This window comes from Amphiura filiformis, chromosome 14, assembly GCF_039555335.1.
Source record: "Amphiura filiformis chromosome 14, Afil_fr2py, whole genome shotgun sequence".
Classification (NCBI taxonomy): domain Eukaryota; kingdom Metazoa; phylum Echinodermata; class Ophiuroidea; order Amphilepidida; family Amphiuridae; genus Amphiura; species Amphiura filiformis.
In genome coordinates this window covers 37051173-37068116 of record NC_092641.1, presented here as the reverse complement: position 1 = coordinate 37068116, position 16944 = coordinate 37051173, and the positions used below count along the sequence as shown (strand labels likewise).

The following is a 16944-nucleotide window of genomic DNA, read 5'->3' as shown; positions in this document are numbered from 1 at the left end:
AAGCCCATAACAAGTCAGGATCTTTTTAAAGTGGGTTCTTTTTCAGGAATATACCCACAGGCCTGCAAGCAGTGGGTCCTTGTTTTTCAGGAATTAAATACAGTATAACAGCTCAAACCAGGCCTGCAAGCAGCATATATTCTGAATAACGAAACACAAGATTTTTACTTACTTAAATCTGTGTTGTTAATAAGCAGACCAGGTCGTGCATCGGTGGTTCGTAGAAGAGGGATCCACAGAGACCTCATAAGACAAAAACATCACCCCACTTTAGGGTCTCAGGGATAGGGTTAAAAAGTTGAGACGTTTGTCTTAAATGTTTTATATCACTGAATGAAACCTCTGGCTACGATAATGTTTATGTACAAAATATTTCTGGCAGAGGAATTCGTTGAGCAAAGATATCGTGAAATTTGAATTTCGGTCTGGTGCACCAGAACGAAATTACAACGCAATCTATGGAGCAGTGTAATACACATAATCATGAATCCAATGTTAGAAAAGTGTCCACGGGCCAAATATAAAAGGCCTAAATAAAAATGTCTCCACATTTTTTTCCTCGCCTTATAGGAACCAAAAAACGCGAATAAAATCTAAAACAAATGGAATCAACTAGAAATTTTGCTAGCTCAACCAGAATACGCGCAATATGATTTTTCAATTTATGGATATGTTTACTGTATTTTAATTATCAAATGAGTATGTCATTGTATTAAAAGTAGGATGTTTTCAAGAATATTAGGATCATATACCTGACGCTTTATATAATGAAAAAGGTGAAGAAACCCGGATATTTAGGTAACATGACGATTTAACAATAATTTTGACATAAATGCAACATGAATTAATAAAATGGTAGTTTTAGATCTCTTTCAGAACAAATGCTCTTAGACCTTTTAACAAGATTTTGCTCATTTTGAGGCCAAGAGAATCTGTGTAATAAGAGTTTACCGCTTAAAGAAGTCCTGGTCTCATGTAGAAGCTGTAGGCATCAGTATTTGTAGGGTTGACATATTCTGAATAACGAAAAACAAAAAGATGTGCGTTTTTTGATACTTTAGCTTAGATTAAAAGCGTGATTTACAAACATTAATTTGGTTTAAACGTTATTGCCCTTAAGTTCGGGTAATTACAATGTATTAGGCTTATGCATAATAAGCAGACCAGGTCGTGCATGTGATCGGTGGTGCTCCGAGTAGAAGAGGGTTCTCCATCGTACTGTGGTTAATGTATAATGGAAGATGGAGACCAGTATTTGGGTAGATGTAGCATTTAAGACAAATCACCATTATGCAAATTATGTGAATTCGCAACTTTCATTGGGTCAGGGTTCGAGTATTATAGGGTCTTTTATTGTTGACATCTCAGGATAAACGGGTTGAAACTTGGGTTAGGTTTAGAGGACGTTTGGAAATCTTTTAAATGTCACATTTACAAGTACCTTTTGCATAATGAACTGAATGATGTTGAATGTGACTAGATGCATATCAAAGATGCAATATTGACCATTTTTAAAGATATAGCTAGTGCTATTTGTATTCGTAGGTAATAACATGCCACTCAAAAAATTATCACATCACAATATTGCAATCTTTTAATTATTTCAGGAAATCAATCAATCAATCATGACTTTTTTAAATGTTAGATGATGTACATACATTTGTTTTAATTTACACGGATACAATAAGTGGATATTTTTGATAATAGGATATCCCTCTACACAGATGCAACCCTTGCCATATATGCATATAATAAATCAAAGTCTTGTTACAGTATGCATCATATGATAAATATTGATAACAATACACTAAAATTCATCATATTTAACACTTAATAATGACAATTCTTTGAATAATAATTTGAACAATATACTTTCCGAAAAATCAATAGTATTAAAAGCACATTGGCAATACAAACAAAGAAGTAAGTTTAAAAATATATATTGGGGAAAAATGAAATGAAATAAAAAAAAATGGTCTGTCTGTCAATGTGACAATACACCCTAGGGCAAAGCGCTTTGTTGAGACTTCACTGGCAGTTCAAAAATACAATGAAAGCAATAACAACACAAATTATACAGCAACTATAGACATGAAACCATGCAGAACAAACTATACACAAAGTCACTCACCCACCCACTTTTTATTATCCAAAACCTTGCATATAGTGTTACTTACACGGCCAAATCAAATGGTAATTTCTGACAAAAATATTGAATGCAAACTATCCTGAGGTTTTCATTTTCCCCTTATGAATAGGTAAACACTGCGATGAATTGATTTAAAAGGCCTTTGTTTGCAAACAATGACTCCGCTAATAGCCTATGGTAAAAGCGCCCTCTGATGACGAATGGGCTAATATTGGTGCTGCGTGGTGCTCCCGGGCTTGTAAGACTACCTTAAACATGATTTGCCCAAATCGATGGATGCTCTTCAATATACACAAAAACTAAACCATGGGTTGCTCGTGGACAAGTGTGATTTTATCATACTTTCGGCAGGCGCAGATCTAAGCTTTAACTTTTTCCACATAATAATAATAATATTGGTAGTTACAACGGAATTTGGTGCCCGGCATTGATGCATTACTTTTGTAAGTTTAAAAAGAACATAGCCAATTTGATCTATGTATCCCGGGGATTAACAGAGGCTACATCTTCAGTCATATCATAGTTCATTTGATTTCAGTGAATCAGAGGTTGGTGCCCAGAATACATTGCCATGACAGCATGTTTGAGAAACACATGGTTATTTTCAGAAAACATCACGATGGGTTTATGGTCAAAGAACAAGATAAGCAAGCCAATTTGATCTTTTCCCAAGCATTTAAAATATCTATTGTTTAACACCGACTTTTTAACTTTCTTGGGATTACATTACCTGAGGCCAACATCTTCAGTCATATCATAGTTCATTTGATTGATTTCAGTGCTATATATGGTCATATTCATAATAATAGTCATGGCATAGGCCTACGGGCTACAACATGTATTTTTCTTACAACAGTACCATTCTATAGTCTATAATACCATATTACCAACATTATAAATTTCATTTTATAACATTCTTCACACGCTGTTTTCCCGTCATTGTGTAGTAAATTTTAGTCCCATCATTACACGATATACACTATAAATGCAACAGGTTCCATTCCTATAGGCAAGATAGTAAGCCTTCTGTTCTCATCCTATTATTAAATTATCATTGTAACAGTGTATACCCACACCAAATACAAATACCATAATTCTTCCCTCCAATTTGATTATAGCAGTCACGAAATCGCCCATAAATTCTTCGCAACACACATGATATGGGCTCTGATTCGATTAAAGAGTCCCGCGAGACACGCCACTAAATTGAATTAACTTCACTGATTTCTCAAACGCAATGCACCGTGACACAATGGGTTTTCCATTTACAGTGCTGGCGTTGAGTTGTGCGTGTTGTGTGTATGTGCGTAATACCGGTAGCTACTTGCTATCTACTGCTGATAGCAAAAATTGGTATCGTCCATGTAGTATTACCGGTTGTAAAATTAGCTTACTGCTGCATTTTTAAACACAAATCCTCAGTGGTGGATAGATGAATGAAAATAAATAAATGATTATATAAACAATAACAAAAACAAAATAAATAAATAAACAAACAAACAAACAAACAAACAAATAAATAAATAAATAAATAAATAAATAAATAAATAAATAAATAAATAAATAAATAAATAAATAAATAAATAAATAAATAAATAAATAAATAAATAAATAAATAAATAAATAGTTAATTTCAGCCTTGTACTTTAAGTAACATTCAAATAAAAAAAATAAAAAAAACCAAACTTACCGACACACCTATGATGACGGTAACTTAATAATAAAGAAGAAACTACACAGAAACTTAACTATACTTTTATGATATTACTTCACTTTCTTACCTGTATTTGCCAGTGTTCTGCTGGTTGGCCCGAAGACTTGATAAGGATCTGGAGAAACAGGCGGAGAATACAAAGCACACGATGAGTATAACTTATGACTATTGTAACCCATTGTAAGACAATATGATGCTAAACTGTATAAAAATGAATCTAGTTCCTGAGACTTGAAGCTTTTCTAAAGACGTCTTGACTAGCAGCAATCTTCCAACCAACTTGCCTTGGAGTCAACCATCTACTGAATCCTGGCTGGCTGACTGACTGAATGACCCACGTGTTTCATTGTGGTTTTCATTGTTAGTCAAAGTTAAGACGCAATTTTCTTCAAGCATCACCGACTACTTATTTAATATGCATCATCGTTTAGTGCGTTCAAAGAATAGGTGATTAAACTAATATGCTTAAGGTTTATTTACGTAAAAATAGGAGTTTCTATGGTATGATCTTATTGTCAATGATAGTGGTCGCTCGCGAGGCCAGCCTCCTTCGCGTGGCAAAGTAATAACCGGACCCTATTGTTAAATTCCAAATATTTACTTAAAACTTTTTTACATGAACACAAAGAAAAGAGAGCTAATAGACAAGGAAACAAAGATGTAACGCCCAGCCCTATAATTTCGGACAAGATTAAGGATATTGAAGGGATATTTTTGTATGATAGGAACCATTAAAATTGTAAATGATCTCAAAGCTGATTATCTCTGCAACTTTTCGATTAAGGCTTGATACTTGTCAATTTAATGTGATAAAGATGGAGTGACAATGATCCCCTTTGGGTACGAGGCTATTTAGGTGCCATAGTGCATATTGGAGCAGGTGGTTGAGATAGGGTTGCGACTGCTTGATGTTGGTATATTTTGATATGCACAGAAACAGGTGAAACTAACACAAGGACCTGTTCCAAGCGAGATGGCTTTTTATCTTTGAATCAAAATGGCTGCCGTCATCACTTTGTGTCAAATCACGAAAAATCGGAGTGAATCATGATCGTATGACAAGAAGAAAGAAGCAAAGTTAAGAAATTTGATGGGTCTGGTTTAAAAATCATTATCTTTAACTCTTATTCGTAAAAAAAAAAAAGAAGAAAAAAAAAAAGCAAAAAAGAAAAAAATTCTTTATTTATCTTGGAAAAGGGAAGATAACAAGTGAAGTTGTTACTGAGAAATTAGGAACCAGGTCAGAGTGTGTGTATTCAAAGTCGTCAAATGCCGATCTTTCTGTGCCTTTCTCAATAACAATATAAGTAAAAATCAGTTAAGCGTATTTTCTTTTTTAAAAGGAAAAGAAACATACAATATGCCTTTTAACACGTTCAAATACTGATTATAGAGCTTTTAAAACATGTTGAAAGTTTTCTTGGCAGTCCTTTCCCTTTCAGCCCCACAAGCAAGTGTTAATATGGTTTAGTGCCTCGATAGTATTTTGTCATAGCTTTCTCATCTGTCTCTCTCTCATGGGGTATGCGACAGCGGATTATACGCCAAGATGAAGATGCATTAAGTGGCCTTGACGGGAATGGACAGGAACACTCTGAAGTGCTGTAATATTATTGTTTGTACTCAGTGTGCCGGCCTAGCCTAAATAGAGGGATGCTGCTAAAAACGCTATTGCAAAGAGTTTTGTTGTTGTATACATGTATAGTATAGTTAGTTGTAATGCTTTCCATAATACATTCAATATAATTATATCTAACCACCGGCCTTCAAGCTTACTAAACAACCACTAACTCAACACGAGGCTTGCTTGTACTTATTTTAATGTACTTTTCATGCTTATTTCAAATATGATGATTAAAAGTTAACATTTTGAAATTTTTGATTAAAAATAGTTTCTTGCTATATAGATCCACATCAAATGGTTAACTTGTTTCTGCAGTAGTTGTAATAACAGTGAAAGCCAGGCTTGGCAATCTAATGATTAAATGAATCTAACGCATCAGTTTGTTGTAATGTTTAGTAGTATAGGGCTGATCACTTATTGCTCCGTACTCTACCCTGAGGGGGTTTTACTTTTGTTTTTATTGCATGTGTAAAAAGTGGGTAGGAGAGCGAGACATTCCATTTCAACGATAGAAGATTTTTTTCTCTCTTTCTCTCTTTTCCTTTCTTATCTTATTTTACTTGATTGACTTTTTTTCTTCAAGGATGCTTGGTTTGTTGAGACATGATGCTCTACATTTAGTGCCGTTACGGGCTCATACTTAACGTAAACTTAATGGAAATTGAACTAAAGAAGAAACATGGCAAAATTTGTTTTTCAAAGATTCCCTAACAATAGCGGCATTAACAGCCTCGACTCTGTCGTCACAGTTCACGTCTGTATATTTATATACATATCATGTTGTACTGACCCCGGTACTGACCTGCTGCTCTTAGCTGATGAGGGGATGTTTCCACTCCTGATTTAGGCACTGAAGGTGTTGTTTGTGTGAAACCTGAAAGACACAAAGAAAAAAGAAAAATGGAGAAGATAAATTAAAGTACATAAATACAAGAATTTATAGTGCCACCTTTTATCACAATCAATTACAATACTAGAGCATAATTATGCTAATTGTAATTAAAATATATCGTTTTAATCTTGATTTTTACATATTAAAACATTAAAATTTATTGCATACTTTGTTTAACATTTTACAGATTTGAATAATATACAAAAAATAACGCAAAATCACCTTTATATAAAGTGATCAATATTCATTACAATAACATAAGTAAACATAGTAAGAGGAGTCAATCGAAATAAAATTAAGCATTGATTATATTTCTGTGGTTCTAAGTTAACCACATGTATTTATTATGTTTATACGGTACTTAACTCCACTCAAACCTATCCCTTTATGGGCAATCATGCATATACACCAGACTTGAATTTGACGTGAACAAAGGTGCTATATAGCTACTATAATTTAGCCTACAAGTATTCGATATAAACCCAAATTAATGATACCCAATTGCTAATCATCCGGCTAAAAGTTTCGATTTAAATAGTTTGTCTTATCAGAACAATTGCAATCGTAAGTAATTACGATATATAACATCTTCTAAGCCCTACGACATAGCTATTATAACGACTTATATACGATTGATCCCCGCGCGTGCCCGACCCGATTAACTCATCTTAAGGAAAGAGGTTTTTAGGCCAATTCCTTCTCTATTTCCTGTAGATTCTTCTAAAATTGATTTTTCTCTAAAGGTGGGTGGTATTAACTTAATGCACGTATTCTTTCCTTTTGTAGTTTTCACATTTTATTTTATTGTAAAGCAGAGTTGTAAAAAAATTGTAACCGACATTTTTTGTTCAACAATGTTGGTACGTGCACCTGTTACGAGACTGGATTCAAAATGCGAAGTCATAACGAAAATATGTAAAGACCACATAAAACGTACAGAATACCATAGCCTCTACTATATTACAGTGTGCTTATCAGCATCATTTTGAAAGCTTGCTTTGTCTTGTTAAAAAGAGTACATTTTATAAATTACATGATGGGGTATATGCATTTTGATAAAGAAATAAAGAATAAAAGACCTAAATTTGAGGTCTTTTGGGAAACTTCATGTATATCTTCCATATGAAAGGGCAACATTTTCATATGATGGTCGTCTTTTCATCCCAGTTATACACTTTAAATACATATCATTAGATTTATAAAGTTTATTTCGAGGACTGCTAAATGTCAAAATTTTTTAATAAGTTGCCATAAAATTCGCGAATTAAAAAAAAAATCAAAATTATTTGATATCATCTGGACATTCCTCGTATTCAGAATGCAATTTGGTGTATCTGATGTGCTCTCAGGTCCCACAAAAATAATGTGCAAAGGTGGGTGACCGAGCCCTAAAAGTAGTTGGGTTTTTTGGAGCACATTGAATGTTATCAGAAATAGCATTTTAACAAAGAATACTTTGGCATTTAATAACATAAAAAGGCTCAATTTCCACGATTTATTGCATTTCAACAGGTTGCAATACCACTATAGATAAGTCAAGCTATTTCTGTTCCAATTTTTCAAATCAAATCTATAAAAATATCATGTTCGCGTGTCACAAGTCATTTCTTGAGGCCATGATCGTAGTGACAGTAATCCTTTACTGTTAGCACAAGATTTGTATGCTTGTTTCCTTGCCATGATCATGACAACAGACCGGCTTTAAGCTTATATACTTGCGCTAGGCAATGTCATGGCCAATGCTTAAAACACCAAGTTCTATACGATTTGGGGGAAGATATATTGGGTCAACATTTTAAAAATACTGAACCAATACTAGACAATTTTGTACTTCGGAAAGCATTTCTTTTTGTGTATGGTCATGAAGTTTGCAGTTAAATAGTTTTGTCCCTTAGTGTTTTGACCTGTGCATGCGCTCATGCCGAACATCACTTCAAAACGCAGTATCTAGAGCAAACGCTTTCTTTATCTTAAAACCCAAGTTAAAGATCTGAGTAAATTATAGCAGTCCGATCAACAATGTGGCAGAATACAGGTGTATCAATTGGAAGAAACATGATCATTTTAAATGAAGATGATGAAGAAGAAGAATTTTAAATAAAAAATAACTTATTTTTGGTACACACTGCTTCACCTCTGCGCACGTAGGGTTAAGACTACTGCTTTCCGTCACCCTTTGCCAGAGGCACAGAGGCAAACACTCAAACAGTCTTGTTTATTTGGCTTCTTCCCCTTACATCCACAAAAAGCCTAGGTACTCTTAAAACTTCCGCATCATCTGCCAGTATGAGAGTTAACTTTGTAACATTCACAACACACTAAAACAACATTATGTGGAATGAGACTCAGGCTATTTTGTTATTTTTAAGTTAAGCTTACGGATCTTAAAATGTACGCATCTGCGCACGTTCCCTGCTGACCATTAGAACCCTGGGACTATAGAACTAAAATAGAGGCGATGTTATTGGTATAGAATCTCGAAAGATTATTTTGATAGTTATTGATTTAAATGCTTTTTAACTATTTATTGTCCGAAAATTGCAGATGTTTTTAAAGATTAACAACATGATCAAAAACGGGCAATAAATTGAGCAGTCCATTTAGACACGAATATTGCATTTAATCGGATTATATTCCCCTACGTCTTGTATTATTAGTTTGGATTTTTCTTGTTTAACAACGTTGACTAAGTGAGGTAGTGTGTCTAACATATAGCTTGATCAACGCCAGGTGACCAAAATCTCGTTTTCTCTCACGGGATACTTGGGCGTAACTAAAGCGCATTAAAAACTGCAGCGCAGACGATAAAATAGAACGAAATAAAATGCAATAAAACACGTTTCACTGAAACCTACAGATTGCCTTGTCTTACACCCCCTGGGATGAAACAACCGATTTTGCAATATGTAAAAATCATAAGCGTAGTATATAGGATTGTTTTAAGTAGGTCTGTAATATAACATGTATGGTCATAATATTATGCTCAAGCGGTTTTAGCACGCAATATGTGATGAGATGTTAACACTATAGAGGAGCAAGTCTAGCGAATTAACGTATAAAGCATACCGCATAAGGGAAAAGGGTCTTAACGTTAAGACAAAAACCTCTTTAATGCAATAATGCCAAAATATCCCCAAGAAATCTCCATAAACTATCACCTCTCTCCTCTCTAAAAGTCGGCTAATATTAATGGCATCACAAAACCAGTGAGAATCTGATGAAGCGAGTGAAAATCACACAGTGAGTGCGGAATCGGCAGTGTATTAGCAATTTCTTGCAGTCTTTCCGCGATGCGAATTTTAACCAACTGCCTGCGACTATGAACACAGACAACTGACCAAAAATGACAGAAAACAACATAGCATGTCATTTTTAAAATTTTCATCGCCATATTTAGCTCCAGCATGAAAAATGTATTGAAACCTTTCCAATTGAAACAAGTGGTGCAATAGCAGATATAGCTTCAGATATGGCTAGATATTTGTACCAAAGAATGGCTTTCAAACTTTTGTGAGGGTGGTACATAAAACTGGCTGGCTGCACGAGCATTAACAAGTAGAGTGACATGCTTAATGCGATATTATCATTGAAGCAGAAGGAAATGAAAATCATATCTATCGTGACCTTTTAATTCCACTGATTTTACAGTAAGCTGAAGGTGAAAAACAAATAAGCATATTGCTATAATTAGCCCTTTAGCATTGCAGGACAGCGCCAAACGTCAATATTTGGCTGGACAGAGAACTCTGTCAAAGTGCTTGTTGAACAACAATGACGACGACGACGACAATGATGACAACGACGACGACAAGGTGGGATGGGGTACCGGAAGCCCGGATAACATTACATGCAACAATGCATGGCCTAATAACCGTGGACCAAAATGAGAGAGGGCGACATGTCAATAGGGCCAAATATGATAGTCCACAAATAAACAAATGATAAAGCAACATTTAGGCTATCGTGTATTTTGTCATCACAAAAAACATGTAACAAAAGCCTCATTCCCAGGGTTCGCATATACAAGAAGCAGATTTAGCATTTAGTTTTGACGAATGTTGACGCGAGGGTCGAGCAAACAGGTGCATGCGCAAAGCGGATGACAATATAATCCGACCAACTTTATGCATCTAAAGAATTCGGTAAAAATACGATTTTTTAAACATTTTGGTGACAGATGATGATACACCTTAATTTGAAACATATTTATGATACACGTTGATAAAAGGTGTAAAAATATATAGACATAAAGTGAACTCTGTATGATGATTGAAACGATTTTGCCATCTTCTTCAAAATTATTTGTGTAAATTAAGTATCCTGTATGTGTGTCAATGTAAACTTTGTCTCTCTTATTTGCTGTCATCATTTTTATAAAAAGTTGTTGAAATTGACCACAAGTGTAAAGTGATTCAGTTAGTGCCATGGCTTCCAATAACATGCATATGCACGGATTTTTCTAATGTTTGCACCCGTATTATTTCTTCTTGTGGTTCACATAAAGGGCTAGAGAGGTGATGACGATGATGATGATGTAAATTTCTTATCACGTTTTTGTCGCTATATTTTACGATTTAGTTTAAAAGCGAAGAGCCATTAAAGTGTAGCCTCATACCGTGATATAGAATTCACACAATGAACAAATGGTCGAGCATCGGATCGTGTTGATTATTGCCTTGCACGAAGCCAGTCATGACATCTTTGCTGCAATTCAAGCCATGCAAGTCAATTGTTCTCAAAAAGTACAGGGTCAATTTCAAGACTCACTTTGCCAATGGATGGCATGTTTGTACTCTTTCGAATTAATCTGCTGTTTTCATTATGTTTCAAATCAAGGGATGTAAATGTGAAATGGGCTTTTATGAAAAAAAATACAGTATTTTTGAAACTGACTAGATAGAGATGAGTGCACATGCAAAGGGTTAGATGAATAGCGTAATATAGTACATGGCTATTTAAAAAGGCACGACAATAAAGAGGTTTTATTGAGGAAAAAAGTCACATAAATGGGGAAATATATGAATGGAAAAAGGAAGACGATGTGTTATTTGCCGAACATGACAGCTTGGCTTGACGACAGTGATTATCCTATGCACTAAAAGTACTTTGTATGCCAATGATGCAATTGTCATTGTAAAACATGGCGGCCATTTTGATGCCCCATTCTGAAGGTTGCTCTTTGATATCAGTCTGTTGCAACGAACACCTTTGTTTATTTGAATGTTTGTTTTTCTTTTATTCAAAGACAAAGACAAAGATCAACCAAAGCATCGTTTTAATTTCACCAAAATTGAACTTCGTCGACAAAAACGCCTCGAACGCTTCGAATGAGGTACTTAAGTTGATAACAAAACAGAAACAACCAAAAGAAGAAGCGAATTTCATCAAATCCAGTTTTTTTATACCTAAAAGTCTTCCATTTCCAGCTTAAGTCAGTGGATTTATTGTATATTTTTCTAAAAGCTACACATGTGCTTCCCTAACCCGCACATAAGATGCGAGTTTTTGTATGCGGATGCTATTCTTGTATGATATGTATAAAGAATACAAAATTGAAATTTGTGATTATGGGCTATCCTTTGTATATAGCAAATTATCGGCAAGCGAATTAATGTTTTTAAGCTGACAAATGATTATGAACCAAGGACTCATGTGGGTAGCTTATAATGATATCAAATGTTATATCTAAAAGTCATACTTTTACACATTTTGAAGTCATTGCGCACAAACCACAATGCTGTTACGTTCACTTAAAGGCTGAATGAAACGGTTCTTACTCTCAATCAAAGATACACAAAAAAGTACTATTTTCCACAAGTCATGCGGTCCATGCTAAGTGGTACAGGGATTTATACTCTTGTGCATCGGGACAGCTAACTGTCTGATGTTATTTGATGGAGCAGTTAAACATAGCCATATTTCGTCTATCTCTAACACGCAGGTTTACTGGGGAAGGAAGTATCGACTAGCTCCGCATCCGTCGTCTTATCAGGCAAGATAAGGCAGGAGGAAATCTTTCTCTAGTCCCCTTTTCCTGTGGACCGTACGCATCTTTAGGTACTTGTACAGCACGTATTAACCAAACGTATGCTGTGGGATGAAGGCTTGTAGCAGAGATGTTTAAACATCCTTGGCTGCTGCATGAGTTAATATAACAATAATCAATATTTTAACAAGCAATGACTTTCTTGATTTTAAAGCATTGTTTATTAATATTATGAAGAAAAAAAACTTGATTTGACCGGATGACAGAAAATCAACTTGTTTTGATAAAAATAGTCATAACAGTAAAAGTGACTGAAATGAAGTTAAAATATCTGCGAAGTCGAGATACTTGACCTTTTGCAAAGCGCTTCGCCACACCAGGTTAACGAGACAAAGCTAGCGAAGACGACCCTTGACAAACTGCTCTAAGATCCTGTTACATTGCATCCGCTCATTGCATGTAGACATAAGCACGAGAGAGCTTAATCACTAGTAATTAATTTTAAGCTATGTCGTGTAATTAAATATGCCTTTTACAACTCGGGGAATCGACATGTACTATGAAAAAATGTAGTTTTATTTATTACTTTAGTTAGAGAAACCTATGGTGTGTATTTTGATATGTATGCATACGAGTCATGTTAAGATAGAGTTGGGAGTCAAGCTATGTTGTTGGGTGAGATGGTGACGGCTACATAAGTGGGTACTCAGCCGGAAGAAGCAGTTGGCTATATGTGGGGTTTTACGCCAAAATGAGCTACAGATTTATGATTTACACATCACTAAATATCATGAAAATTTGATGCTCAAAAATTATTTTTCAAACAAAAAATATTACCAGTATCAAGAAATGTTGGATCAACTCGAATTTCGTTTGCGTTTTATCAATTATACAACACTGATCTCTCCTGAGACTTATTTATATTAGTCTAAGATTTCACATATAAATTCATAAAATATGAAAATTGTACAATTCTATCTAAATTATAATGGCGAAAAATATTAAGCAATGTGAAACCTGTCATCATAAAGGGTTAATATGCAATGATGTTGTCTACGTGATATTTGATTTATCCAAATCAGCAATCAGTGAACTGAAATACCACTAAAACTAACCATCGAATGATTGTATATCATGTATACTGATGGTTATAAAATGCCTGTCTATTAATACTGATATCATGATTTATTAATATTTAAACTTCAGGTAATGCAATGTACCACTGCTTTGTTTTTAGTTATTGATCAATTTTAGATATTATTATTTTTATGGTTGTTGCAATTTTAGCAAATAACATTTTGTAACATTTCTGGATATGCTCATAAAATAACATTCTGTTACATATATTATTTGGGCACACATTTGAAAGTACCTTCTGTAAAATATTTGTAGTCAAAATGACTCTATGCAAGTGTTTCCAGTTATGTTTCTGTGCGCAAAATCGTGACAAGATATGCCTACAATGCAAAAACAGGAGAGCAACACTTAATAAACACTTGAACACTTAATAAACACTTGTTTGTACAGGAAGGTATAGGGGTGTTAATTTGTAAACACTAAAACACGTGAAAATATGAAGATGTTTAAGCACACTTTTATGTGTTAAAAACATAAACATCTTCATATTTTTATGTGTTTTAGTGTTATTTTAGTGTTTATAAATTAACGCCCCTATGACCTTCACTGTACAAACAAGTGTTTATTAAGTGTTGATCTGCTGTTTTTGCAGTGTATTGCCTACACTTGAACCTTTCATTGTAATTTATTGATAAATTGTTGATGATCCATCTCAATCTACAACCTGTGGATCCACGTGTTACATAATATTCGCACACTTCCAAATATTACTTTTGAATGACATACACTAAATTAACAAAGACACAAAGGCATCTATAGTCAGGCATTTTACAACGACACGGCCGATATTCTTAATTGCAATCTTTATATTAATAGTTTTCAAGGATTTCTCGTTATGTACATAAGTAATTAGCATAATTCATGATATTGATTCAATCCGGCAACATATTTTATCGCAATGCGTGTTGCTAATCACACACCGCCTTTAGCAGTCATCAATCGCGCCTAAATAGGCTGTCATAATGTTCTGTACACTAATGACGTATATATATTTTACCATGTACTGAAATCATCAAATTCCAGTTTCTCTCAAAAATTGTGTATATATAGAACTACTAAATCCAAGACTAAACATATTTCTGCTAATTTGGATTCATTACATAAACATTCCATATCTGACCATAAAAATGTGAAAAAAAATCGAATTTAGTCAAAAAAATTTAGTCAAATTGTTGACTGCATTTAGCGTAGAGAGGGAGTGATAAACACTAGCGTTTATATGCCAATGCTATATTATGTCTCATTCACTCCTCAACATAAGAGGCTCTTACAACCATCCGTGAATCATCAATGCTCTTAAATCAAAATGTTCTCTCTTCGTCTTTCGTTTATTCATTAAATACCAGTTTATTATTAACCAATTCCGTTCGATGTCAAGTGCAAACAAGCGTTCGTGTGTGATACTCATTTTGGAATGTCAACATTTTCCACATTTCATATTGGTAGGAAAACTAGCATCAGATTGGTACAAATAAGGCATTTTTTAGACTTTTGAGATATTATTTGTCATTTTAAGTAGAATATGAGAATGAAATTGAAGATGTTTACGTCTGAAAATTTGTACTGCAAACATTTTATTTGATTTAAAAAATAATAAATAAACAGTCAACCCCAAATAAGTGACATGCAATTCTATAATTGTGCAATTAAAGCTATTCAATTTACTTCTAACTTTTCACTCGTTATGTTTTGCACTTAAAATGGTGATAAAAAAATTTAGATGAAAACATGTCGAGATTTGTTGATCAGTATTTAACCACAATTTGTTCTACATAAAATCACTTCAAGCCCACTTCTGGGTAACCCAAGCCGTTCGCGTTGCCGATTATCAAAACCATTTTTGCAGTCCTTCATTGCATTACAGTATGAACAATTTGAGTGGCCTATTTGCGCGACGAATTTCCGTTGCTCGTGTGTTGTATGCGTACTACATGACACAGGATGCCTACTTATGAATTTCATTACAGCTAAATATTAGTAGAAGTCGATGAATATAATGGTTGATGATGATGATGGTGATGAGATGATGTCGTTAGTTGAATGCAAAAAGGTCGTAAGTACATTATAATAACAAAGTACTTACTAGCTTTTTGCATTAAACTAGTGATGTGGGTTGATGCATTCTTACTTTGTGAGATAAATGTTGTAAATTGAAGTGAAAAATCACAAAAATGGGAGTATCTATGAAAAATGTCACAGAATGCATAATTTTGTTTTAGTATATATATTCGAAAGAGCAATCGTTTGTCACGTATGCTGAAGCAGATTTGTGTGTAATGCAAGCATATCGTTCCAAAGTAAAGCAAATCAAAGTAAGCTTAATATGCCTTCTAAACAATCTTCAAAACAAAGTAAAGGCCAATTATAATCAATATAGGCATATTCATCTCTCTTTTAAAGCTTTGCAGTTATTACAAGTTATAGCTCTAAAATATATACATTGTCAATTTAGAAGGAGAGAACAACAATGACTGAAAACAATGTTATCAACAAACAAAAAACAAACAAATGCAATCTGATTTTGGCTATGTGGTGTATAAAATAATAAATTATATTTTTATATCAATACATCCCCTGTAGTATAGTCATAATGATATTGATATTATCTATGGAAACATATAACTTCTATAGCATGCAACGGGAGTTGTGATGAGACTCCTCTTAAGGCAGATGGTATTCGATCAAGATAAAGTCGAGGCAACAGGTGGTTACTATGCTAAACAGACTACATAGCAACCGAACACACACCAAATATACAATAAAAGGAGTCGTGATTTGATATTATGATTTGGGTTGATATTTGAGATGAATTGTGCAACTTATTGAGCTCAAAGTACAGTACGGACATGAGGTTATGAGCATAATAAAACTATAATTATATGGAAACGCATTATTGGTTTTAAACATGCATTAAATAATTGGAAGAGGCAATCGTACTTATATGACAAAGTGTGTATGTTAATTATATACCAGTATTCCCCAGTTATGGAATTCACATATTTAAAAAAAAGTAAAATATTGTGTACTCATCTCTGTTCAAAAATTAAATGTTATACTTCAGTCATAGTTATATCTCAACATAACGACACAAGACCATGAAGACCATAAACATTGGCATGTATACCACGTTGCGTGTCATGACTTTTTGAGATGTATTGTAACCTATTTTACTCTTTAGCATATGTTAACAATCACCCCAATCACGTTGAATTCAATTATTACAGGCAGAGTCTAACAAAATATACAAAGTCAAAGATCATGACGATGTTATGACACTGAAACAAGTATAGTCAATTGACGAAACCTGATCTTACTCATTGATCTTATCAATTGAATACATAATTGCCTATATCACGTCTACCGTAGATAGCAAATCAGATCAGTCTCAGTCACATAAACGTCCCTCGGTCTCTAGCGGCTAACTTAATGCAATTATGACGTA

General features: G+C 34.1%; 1 protein-coding gene across 1 annotated transcript in view; it reads right to left on the bottom strand.

The window, feature by feature from the left end:
* The window catches only part of LOC140170480 (transcriptional regulator Erg-like), a 102588-nt gene that overhangs the window by 17024 nt on the left and 68620 nt on the right, over window positions 1–16944 (bottom strand). The window contains exons 9-10 of the mRNA XM_072193841.1: window positions 6278–6361; window positions 3931–3978 (exon numbers count right to left, since the gene is read on the bottom strand). Coding sequence (XP_072049942.1) covers window positions 3931–3978; window positions 6278–6361 — 132 coding nt within the window. The remainder of the gene's footprint in view (window positions 1–3930; window positions 3979–6277; window positions 6362–16944) is intronic.